The sequence below is a fragment of the Semicossyphus pulcher genome, unplaced genomic scaffold, assembly GCF_022749685.1.
Source record: "Semicossyphus pulcher isolate SPU_LCO1_2020_fin unplaced genomic scaffold, fSemPul1.0.p SCAF_19, whole genome shotgun sequence".
Taxonomy (NCBI): domain Eukaryota; kingdom Metazoa; phylum Chordata; class Actinopteri; order Labriformes; family Labridae; genus Semicossyphus; species Semicossyphus pulcher.
Genome location: NW_027211692.1, coordinates 4,460,833 through 4,472,398, shown reverse-complemented (window position 1 = coordinate 4,472,398; position 11,566 = coordinate 4,460,833). Strand labels below are relative to the sequence as shown.

Below are 11,566 nucleotides of genomic sequence, written 5' to 3'. Positions count from 1 at the left end.
CAAAGGTCCATGCATTTTCTTTTTAAAGATCAAAGAAGAAGAAATTATGCTTTATTTGCACGACAAGAAGCCTTCGTTGGCTAGCAAATTTAGCACAAGGTCTGTTTGTCTGTCTCTGTTTTCAATTTCTCAGATGCCTGTTATTTGTCTCACATTGTGCATCTTTGTTGTGAAAAAGGAAAATCTTTTTTAATGTCACAGACAAAATGAAACAGGAAGAAGATATGTTACATCTGCTGGGACCCTTCTCTGTCTCACACACGCTACTGTTTTAATGGTTGTCTATATTTGTACGGAATATAATGGGAAACAATTATAAATGCTGATCGGAAATAAATGAGCTATTCATTATAATGTCAAGGCTGATGACACTAAAGTTGTTGTTGTAGCATTCTGATCACTAGGTGGCAGTGCACACCCATCAAAGCTGCTACAGACCAACACACGACAAGTTACAGTAAGTTGTTGATATTCGCCAGCCACACTCATTTTGATCTCCGCCTCTTATTATTAACTGCAACCAAAGAAACAATGAAGCTGGCACTGTGGAAAGATTTGTAGTTTCTCTGTCATTGTTCTGTTGTTATTGCTAGTATTGTTTGGGGACTTTTGACTTTAGTTTCCTCGTGTTAAATGTCATATTTAATTGCCAGTGTTTAATGAATGGCTAATTCTTCAAAGATTTTCCATTGAATACAAGACAATAGATACTTATTGGAAACACATTTGGGCAAACCCCCAAATTTCCAAGAATAAAGACTGAACTATTGTAAATTACAAATGTTACTTCCCTGTTGATTCATCGCTCAGACGGAGACGAAATGAAAGCATCACTGGTTTGTTTAAGTCTAGCCGGCCTTTTGTAAATACACAATCTAACCTCTAAAAAAGCACCCAGACCCGGGACAGTGCACCGCACAGTCCAACCCTGTTGGCCCAGGCACTGTTCCACTTTTAGACCAGCTAGTGTCTCAGTTCTTTGGCTTGGCTGCTCTTCACCTTCACAGCCACCAGGTAAATGTGGCTATCAGTGTGGTGAGACATTGGTGCCAAGCAGGGCTTGTTGACATGTCAGTCATCACAGCCTCAGTGGCAGACAGGCCACTGAGTATGAAAGAGCTGGTGCCTCTAAAGTCAGCTATTCAGCGTGTTCAGCTCTTGGCTTCCTGATGTGGACAGAGGGCAGGCAGCAGAGCTCTGTTAAACAGCAGATGTTTTACACTGCGGCCGTTACCCTCATTTCCTGGGCGGAGAGCTCCTCGCTCTATTAGACGAGTAACAGGAACCAGAAAAAAAGAGAAGGGTTAGAGGGGGGGAGAGAGAGAGAAGCAGAGCGAGTGAGAGCTAGAGAAAAGTTAGCTGAGCTCGGAGCTCCCACAAATCACTTTGTCACCAGCAAGCTCTGACAAGCACCGGGAGAGAGGGAGCGCACAGGGAGAAAGGGAGAGAGACAGGCAGTTAAATAGAGGTGCGAAGTGGGAGTTGTGTCAGAGGAGACTCAATAGGGAAGTTGGTAAGGGGCTTCTGAGGGCACAAATGAGGTGAAACCGGTGGATGGATAGAGGGAAGAGAGGACAGAGACGAGACTTCAATCCGATTCCCAAAAACAGTGTGAGCTAAGAGGGACTGTTACTCCTGCTGCTGTTGTTGCTGCTGCTGTGTCTGGATGCTACACTCACTTAAAGAGAAGGTGTGTCAAACTTTTGTTTTGTTTGATTGACAGAAGGCTGTGAATTTATCTACTGATAGCATCTCTGCTGGAGCCGTTCATCTCAGGCTTTAAACACAGACATAAAACATCTGATGATAACATCATATCATTGTGTTTGAGAATGACGATACAGTCACAGAAGCTGTTGTTCTGTATTTGGTGAAGTAGGAATCAACCTGAGGTGTTGAAAGCAGTTTTTGGTGAACTGCAGCTGTACACAGATCACATGCTGTTATTGCTAAAAAGAGGTAGTCAGAGTGGAGAGCGTTACAAGTCAATCAGATGTTTTCCTACAGGGACATTTCTTAACGTTGTGCTGCATAAATGTGCGATTGTTGAAGAATAAGTGAGGTTCTTGAATACTACATTATTCTTCTTTCCCTGCACCGAGGATATTGGATCAGCTCTGAACCCACTCAAAGCCCCTGAGAGTTTTATCTGGGCTGTAAAGGAAGCCGGAGGTCATCTGATCAAACTTCAAAAACAGAGAAATAGGAAGGCCATTTTTTCCACTTAGCACTCAGGACTTATCACTGCAATTTTGTCTTCCTTGGAGACTTATAGAGAGGGCCAATTTGACATCAAACACATGAAGAGAACCACGAGTGAAGGGTGAAGGGACCTTGTGGCTCAGAGAGGACAGAAACAGAGGCATTGAAAAGTGTTGGACTCAGATATTAAGTAAGTCAGGCTTTGCCAACAGCACTCTTCATTTCGCTGAGTGTTACACAGCTTCTCCACATTCGCTCGGTTGTTCTCTGGGGGCATGTAAAGAGAGACTGCCTGGTGAGCAATACATCTGACACGTGGAGGCAAATATATACTTGCTTCAAGTAGGACAGGATTCAATTTAATATTGTGGGTGGAGGCTTGAAATCATATCAACCACACGTTGTTCTGTGAGTACAGAACCAGCTCTGTTGAGTATTTGAGTGTTGGTAGATTGTTTTGGACTGTCAGGTGCTGTAGAGGTCTCCTGAGGGCGCTGTCTGTGTGAATGTTTAGTTGGGCTCTGTTAGCTTTTGACAGCTCCGCTCTGGACCCACTTCAGCGCCTGAGACGTCATTGTGTTACCTGTGTGGCTGAGTCAGAGGCTGGCTCATCACTCCATGTCTGTCTACCCACTGGGACTCTCTCCACCTGCTTCTATGCAAAGAGGACACAAGTGTTAGGTGGTTTTCACAGCAGCAGCGACAGCGGGGGCACCAGCCGTCCTAAACTCTCTGGACTCTCCACACTGCTTTAATTGTTCTGCCGTGTGTAAACACCTTGCGTCACTGACACCTCTCCACAGTGATTCACTGCTCCCTAAGCGTCCCCTATCCGAGGCAGGCAGTGAGAGAAAAGGTGAGGGAGGATTTGCTAAGACACAAAGTACAGAAGTGCTTGCAGAAAGACAGGTTGGCACCATGAAGCTGGTGTTTCTGTTCCTCATGGCTGTGTACACAGTGGGTAATGTAAGTGGGATGTCTACATGTAAGACTCTGGACCTGGAGATGGTGAAGAAAAAGCGCATTGAGGCCATTAGGAGCCAGATCCTTAGCAAACTGCGTTTGCCAAAAGAGCCTGAGCCAGATCAGGCGGGAGATGAGGAGGACATCCCCAGCACCCTGCTGTCGCTCTACAACAGCACCAAGGAGATGCTGAAGGAGCAGCAGACTGAGGTCCAGACTGACATCTCCACTGAACAGGAGGAGGAGGAGTACTTCGCCAAGGTGCTGCACAAGTTCAACATGACTAGTGAGTACCAGAACTCAGCAACACACCAGTTATGTACTGTCCGCACATGAACACCCACTGTTAATAATAGAGGCAATTGTTGAATGCTAAACTACAACAGAAATAATGTCAAGTAATAGTATGGCTGATTTATGCTCCTAAATTTCCAGGCACACACACACACACACACACACACACACACACGGAAGCAAAGATGCAGAAGATTCAGATTGTTTCCACTTTGAGAAAGTGTCATTATTACATCTCACATTAAAAATTGCAAATTGAAACAACGGGGGCCCTTATAATTGAGAACTATAAAGTGTACCAAAAACACACAAAGTTCTATGACACCTTTTCTGTTTGTTGGCCCCCCACAGTTGACCGTAAACAAACCTCAAAGCACACACTGAGATAGAAAAGAACAAAATGGCTACATCTCCAATTAAGAATTTGCCCGATGGCTGGTGTCAATTCCAATCTGGTCCATAAATTCCCCCAACATGTGTACCCCTTCTGATCTCCACCCAACATCTTCAGGCAACATGAGGAGTTCAGAGATCACATACGTTACGTGTTACTGTGCGTTGCATCTGGCCTGATGCTTGCTGCTTTCGTGGTATCCATGGCATTTTTACTGCTTTATTAGCGCTGTTTGTTTGGCCAGCTTGCACATGCGGTTTGTTCAGCCAAATGGATTTTGGCTGTAATTGTGCAATGACTCCCAAACTGTTATGATAAACAGATTTGTTTTTAGTTGGTTTCTTTGCTCCATTGTTCTCTACATGCCTATACTCCTCACCCTATCAGGCAGGCATCCACACTATCCCTCTTTTATCCACCGCTTCAAAAGAAAGACGCAAGTGGATGGACGGTGCTCAGGAGCGTGCAGAGCAAAGAGCAGAACAATAGAACTTTTAAAATGAAGGGCATGTATGATGAAAACAAAAGGAGAGAAAATGAGATGAGAGAAGAAATGAGATGCACTCTTTCACCCCTCAGCCTGTCTCCTTCCCTCTCTTTCATTTTCTCTCTGCCGCAGGCAGAGGGGGTTTCCTGTAATTTGAGCATCGGGTTCTCCCTTACTTTCCTTTCACTTGTTCTCCATCATATCTTTTTCTCCCTGACCTCCAAGTTTACATTTTATAATCAAGTCTCTCTGCCCATACAAAGGCCTACTTCTGCCTCTCTCTCCTTCCCTCTCGCTCCTCTCCCTGCCGGGTTTCCTGAGCTTATTATCAGCGTGCCTGCAGCATGTTTGAGACGGGGCAGCTTGGCAGGAAGGAAGGCAAGGCTGATGGCCACTGACTCAGGTCCGGTGCAAGCAGTGCCCATGGGGAGCATGTGTTTCCTACCTCTGTGGAATGCCAGAGAAGAGAACCATCCCCTGTCTTAACATTCAGCACAGTTCCTTAAACAGACTCACCCTCCACACACTTGGAAAGGGTGATCGCCAAGCGTACGTGTGCAGGCCTAGCAACAAATGTTTTGCAATTAAAAACACATAAGGGGGAGTGGGAGACAACCCAGCTTATGTGCTTCTGTGAAAACAAAGAGAGAGCTGCAATTAAAACCAGAATCCAAGTGGAGAACAAGTTTTATTTTCATATTCATTAACAATCCTCCTCCTTACTCCAATTTGTGGTTCTTTTATTGTTCAACACACACTTCTCAGGAAACCCTACAACAGCCTACAGGGACGCATATTTGTGTGCAGAACATTGTGGCCCTTAAAAGTTTTAGTCTCCATCATAATAATTGTGTGGCGAATTAGCCTAAATTCCTTCAGCCAGTTAGCAGTTACATCCTTTCCTTGAAACCCACATAAATTCACCTCTGCTATTTAACATGGTAGTGGTCCAACTATAATTCAGCTTGTTTACAGAGGAAATGCTTTCCTCCACTGGAAACCAGCCACTTTGCACCATTCAGGATTAAATGAGTTCACTGCTCTGGAGTAATTATAAGAGAGCAGATGAAGCTGGAACCACCGTGCAATGGAGAAGCGAACATGGACTGGACAGCGTGAAACAGGGTGAGGTGGGGGAACGAGACATCTACGAGTGGGCTGTGGGAGGGTGGAGCTGAGCATACGAAGGAGGCAGATATTTAGGCTGTTGCTGGAATCTCGTTCCTCCCACTGGTAATTACAGAGCTGTCTCCCTACCTGTCACAACAGCTGGCCCGGGCTTACCTGATTCAACACACAAATCCCCCCCACACCCATGTCAGTACACAGGCTGGGGTGCTATCTTTGCACCTATCTGGAGGAGAGAGGCCTTTTCTCAACCTAGCATGGGGAAGAAGTTTAACACTTTGTTCCCTTAACGTGTTGTATTTTGATCACACGAGCAGTTTGCTGAAATGGCTCCAGAGATGATGCAAGCTGTGCTTATTTGTAATAAGAATCAAAGATGTGATTATAGAGCTGTAGCCAATGTGCTTCTTGGGGAACTGACACGATTTCCTGTTTCGTAAACACTTCTCTAACCCTTCACACATTTATCTCAGTTTACTCAGACTCGCCTGAGACGATGACTTTCCGTGCTTGGTGTTGCTTGGTACACGTTTGCCAGTTCACTGCTCTACACATACTGTACACTGTTTTGATGCTCTGTGTTTCCATTCATGCTCTTACAACCGAACGTTTGACTGTGCTCTGGGTGGGACCAGTAAAATGTCATCTCATTTCCCTTTACACGCCACACCAGCTCTTTTCAGTTTCAGTTTGGCCTCGCTGCAGCGGGTGAAACACTACCTATGTAACAACACAGATGGTGATACTGGTATGCGATACACAAGCAGCAGTGACATGGAGAGGATCCTGGTACAGCCTGAATCAACTATGCAGCTAAAGTATGCGAGGCTGCGGCTGCTGTCAGAGAGTAATTCCTGGACTTGAGAGCGGAGAATCCCGGCTCTGGCAGGCTGAGGCAGAGTAGAAGGTTTGGGCCTGGGCCAGCCCCAGGATCCATTCAAACACATCTCCGATTTCTCTGCACTCCCACTCACACCCTCACAACTGTGAATTGAAGTCATGAGTGCATTCTTCACTTTGCTGTTTTCTTTGCATTTATCCTGTTACAAGGCCCCGCTCTACACCTCCTCCTGCTATCTCTTGCAACACAGTGTTTTGCACTCAATGCTCGGCCTTTTTGCACTTATCTTTGCACGTCTTCATCCGACTTAATCCTTTGTAATGTTACGCTGGTTGATTTATGGTGTAAAGCCTTCAGTAGCTTGGTTCTGGTTTCTATCAGGCTCTGCATGGGGAATGTTCTCATGATATGGGCAGGCTCGGGAATAAAATTTGCAAACATGGGCAGGGATACTGTAAGAAAACAAAACACTCTTTTTGGTCATTTTTACAGCAGCTGGAATGGATGAAGGTTTGGCTGCAGTCAAGATTATTGAGCAACACTGTAAATTTGGCTATTCGGTTTATAACGTGTGTGGAATTATGAAAGAACTTTTCATGAAGTTTATGAAAAACGTGATGCAGTAAACGGTTAGTGGAGAACACAAACTTTTAAGGACCATCCATTAATTCTTTGAAGCCCATTAATTGTCTCCTTAAAGCACCAATTTGAGCCTCTGTCATGTTCTCTTCATACAAATTGACAATAAGAGATATTGCAGAAAGAACAATAGTGTATGGAACAAATCATAATCTTTCAAGTATATAGGAAACCTCTGCATTGCGTACATCGATTGAAGTCCTGATGTGTATGGGGTGCTCGTAACAATAAAGAGAAGAGAATTAGCTCGGCTTATACTATTTTTTGTGAAGAATTGCCGCTGGTCTTTAAATCAACATTACCATAGTTGAAACAGAGACAATCCATGCCTGTGGTGTAAAAGTATTACAGCAAGTTAGTAGGTTCATTTAGTTCATGTTGGTAATGGTTTAAGTTAGTACGACCAGACGCTGCCATAAAATTAATACAGCTAGAACATAGGATTCGTCCAACCACCTTGTTTAGTTGGATATCTTTAAATGTTGTAGCCGAAAACAACAGAAATCAACGATTTCCCAATCAGTCTAAAGTCTGAAAGTGACTTTAGCTGTTAGCTGCAACTTCAAAGTGATTCATTTTATAGACTGAAATTCTGGTCTGCCAACCAAATACACACTAGAACCAGAGCCTGTCAGTCCTGCTCCTGTCCTTCTCATCCTCATAAATATTGCTCCCTTATCACAAACCTGGTACAGATTAAGGCATGAACTGTGAAGAGAGAAGAGAAGCAACACAGGTGTGCCTCCAAGAAAAGTCCTAAATCAGTGTTTATATTCTCTTTCCTTTTGTTATGGATAAGGTTGGTTGGAGACACCAGATCACATGACATGCCTTTAGGACATCCGTTGAGATTAATTCGAGCCTGGACTTGCTTGTCCAAAATGGGTTGATGAAATCTCCTAATTGTGTGTTTTAAATCCCACAGGTAAAAATAACACCGGGATCAACAAGAAATCCAAAAACATCCCGATGTTCTTCAACATCTCTGAGATTCGGCAAAGTGTTGGGGACTACCGCTTGCTGACCAACGCGGAGCTACGGATGCTCATCAAGCAAACCAATATAGTCGATGAGCAGCGGGTGGAGCTGTACTGGGGTGTGGGCACCTCGGCTCGCTACCTCGCTTCCCGCTTCATCACTAACAAGAGGAAAGACAAATGGCTGTCCTTCGACGTCACAGAGACTCTGCAGGATTGGCTCAAAGGGACCGGTGAGATGATTGAGCTTCAGTTATTGATCTGCTATGATTTTCATCCATTTGTGTAGCTCAAGTTTCCTAGACTACATTTATCTTAATAACAAACCGGTTTTAAATGTCTCAATGTTATAATTTTCTGTCTTACCAGACGACGAGCAGGGTTTCCAACTTCGGCTGTTCTGTGAATGTGGCCAGACCAGTGATGACAAAGGCTTCAGTTTTACCATCTCTGGGATTGCGAAAGATAGGGGAGACATAGGAACGCTAAAAATGATGACGCAACAACCGCCCTACATCCTGACCATGTCCATCCCTCAGAACGTCAGCAGCCACCTCACCTCGCGCAAAAAACGCTCCACGGACAACAAGGATACCTGTACAGCGTAAGCAAACCTGCACTGTGCTACTCACAGTATTTTATTTCATTTACATTTGAGAAGATGCACCAGACAACCTCACCCTATGGCAGCTTAAAAAGAAAGCAGAACACTGTAACTTCCACGGCTTACCCATGTGACAAGTCCGGGGTCAATAGCTCTTTGCTAACTGGACTGCTTGTAGGATGAACGATGTGTCTCTGATTCAGCCACGAACACAAGGGCAGAGCTGCCATGCAAGGAAGCCTGGCCTGGCCATCAAGGGCAATTGGATCTAAGTATCTTGTTCAAGGGGAACATGAGAAGGGAAGGTTCAAACCACCAACCCACTTTCCCTTCTGAGCCACAGCCGCACTGGCTCAGTGTTTTTAGGAGACAGTTTGTAATTTACACCAGACCTTCATTGAGGTAAACAGAATAAATCTTTGGGGTCTTGCTTATATTGGTAGAGACTTCTCAAATGCAGCTAAACTTTACACAGTTCAACATGATATTCAAACTATCCTCAGTGCAGCTTTGATACCGACTCATTTTGAAAATGTACCTTCGACAGCAACTATGTTCTTAAAGTCTTAAAGCCGTCTCATCACAGTTTAAAAGTTGATTCCCCGTTTTCTCTCATGCAGCCAGACAGAGACGTGCTGCGTGCGGAGTTTGTACATCGACTTCAGGAAAGATCTGGGCTGGAAGTGGATACATAAGCCAACAGGCTATCATGCCAACTACTGCATGGGGTCCTGCACCTACATCTGGAATGCCGAAAACAAATATTCTCAGGTATTGTGCAACACCTCACTACCAAAGCAAATGACATCAGAGGTACGGCAGCTCAAGCTGAAAGTGATGCATTTACCATGTCCTCATAGCTCAAGACAGAATAGGTTGATTTTCATGACTCCAGAAATACATATGTAAATGCTGGAGGGTCCCTGCGAGGGGCCTATTGAACAAACATGTGGTTAACAGTCACAGTTTGGTTACGGCAATAAACCATTAAGTCTAACAAAAGCTCCTGATAACGCTGACTATGTAACTGAAATTATGTTATTACGTCATGCACATGATTTAGCTTATTCGATGAATCAATATTACACCTGGTTCCGACATTCATGCCCCACCTCAGGATGAATTTTAACAACTGTGTCGATTCACTGATTCTTCACTTGGCACCACTATCCACTGGTTTCCAACAAAACACACTGCTTATAAACCAATACTGATGGCACTACAATCAGCCTAAGCCGTACTTTGTTTAGTGATTGTTAGATCAATGCTAGCATGCTAACACAATTAACTAAGCTTGTTAAAAGTTAGCATGTTAGCGTTGACTTAGCATTCAGCTCAATTCTTTGTTTCAAATTAAACCGTGTAAGGTTGTGCATGAATTAATGTCTAATTAAAAATCTGACTGTATTAGAAGCATCACTTTGTGGCTATTAGCTTCATGTTAACAACATCACTTTCATTACTCAAACTTGTTAATCCCTTGAGTCCTGGAATTGCTTTGGCTCATGTCATGCTGGAGACGAAGTTGTGAGCCGATTTTCATGCTTTGCCTCATATAATTGTTTACAGATTTTGGCCTTGTATAAGCATCACAACCCGGGAGCCTCTGCACAGCCCTGCTGTGTCCCTCAGGCGCTGGAGCCTCTGCCAATCCTTTACTATGTGGGCAGGCAACACAAGGTATCTATACCGCAGCCGAGCGACCCTCATTCTGAGGTGAAACGTTGTATGTGAAAGCAACACTTTCAGATGATTTATCACGTTACTGTCGATTTTCACTTTCAGGTGGAGCAGCTGTCCAATATGAGTGTGAAGTCCTGCAAGTGTAGCTAAAAATACAGCATGGCACTTCGCTCTGCCTCCCCTCGAACACACAGAGAAGGACGAAGTTGTGTTTGAGACCACAGAGAGGAGTATGTGGCAGAGATAAAGAGGACGACAATAATGTGGACATGAGGAACAAAGTATTACACCTGGATCTTTGCGGTCCACCTTTCCTCTCTGCCATTATTACGTTGAACGCACATGAAATCAAGAACTACTTTATATAGATATTGTAGATTGTATTTTGTATATATTTTTCCATGCAGTAGTACAAATATCTGTCTTGAAATGAATTTATTTATTTGTTAGAGGGACAGATCTGTAAAGAAGTGATACACATGTTTAAAAGTGTGACATGGAAAAAGGCCTAAAATGATTTACAATAAACAGGTGGATAAAAGATGCCAAAGGACCTGAGGACCAAATGACCTCAAAGGAAGAACTTTTTCCACAGATAATGATCGTGTGGGGCATTTTTGTTTGCCATATCATCTTCCCGAAGAGGTCATAGTTAAAGGTGCTAAGTGGTTGTTGGGGTTTTCCTGGAAGATAATGCCACAGGTGTTTTTGGAGAGAGTCACACCATAAAGGACAGCAGACAACCGCAGGGACAGTCCGACCTGGGGGAACTCCCTCTGACTGAGAGGCTGGAGTTTTCAGCCAACTGAGCAACGTTTCACAGGAACCGTCCATCACTCTTACATGCTTTGTTTGTTTTACAACCCACGTGATTTATACAATGCTTATTTGTCACTGTGTTTGTGTCCATAACTGATTGTCAGCTTGTCCTTATGAAACCGCCCGTGCTGTCAAAGCCATGAGTAATATCAGTGTTTGTGAGAGTGATGACACCATGTTTGTCTCCCTGTCAGGATTTACAGGCAGCCTGTTGTCTTAAGGTGGTGAGGGTCGGGGGATGTGGTTGTGGTGTTGGTTATAGGGAAGCCGATCAGACTCTATACACACACATTTGCTGTTTTTCTTCCTGTTATCTGCCATAGAGAATTAGGGAAATTCATTGTTTTACTTTCAACTGAAGTGTGATGCTTTTTGCACAGCTCAAGAATTAATTCAGTTTCTGTTACTTGTTTTAGGAATAAAACCATACACACATTTTGACAGTTTATCACATTTCATAGTGCACTTACCATTTTTTAATTTGCCTTTGTAAATATTTAAAAACATTTGAATAAACATTGATGTTAAATTATCA

The 11,566-nt window shown here is 43.8% G+C and overlaps 1 protein-coding gene across 1 annotated transcript; it reads left to right on the top strand.

The window, feature by feature from the left end:
- The first annotated feature begins 1,291 nt into the window (after positions 1-1,291).
- On the top strand, positions 1,292-11,566 carry tgfb1a (transforming growth factor, beta 1a). Its single transcript, XM_069668547.1, has 6 exons — positions 1,292-3,451; positions 7,874-8,158; positions 8,295-8,529; positions 9,150-9,300; positions 10,099-10,209; positions 10,315-11,566. The coding sequence occupies exons 1-6, from the start codon at positions 3,121-3,123 to the stop codon at positions 10,360-10,362; spliced, it is 1,161 nt and encodes a 386-aa protein (XP_069524648.1). The 5' UTR covers positions 1,292-3,120; the 3' UTR covers positions 10,363-11,566.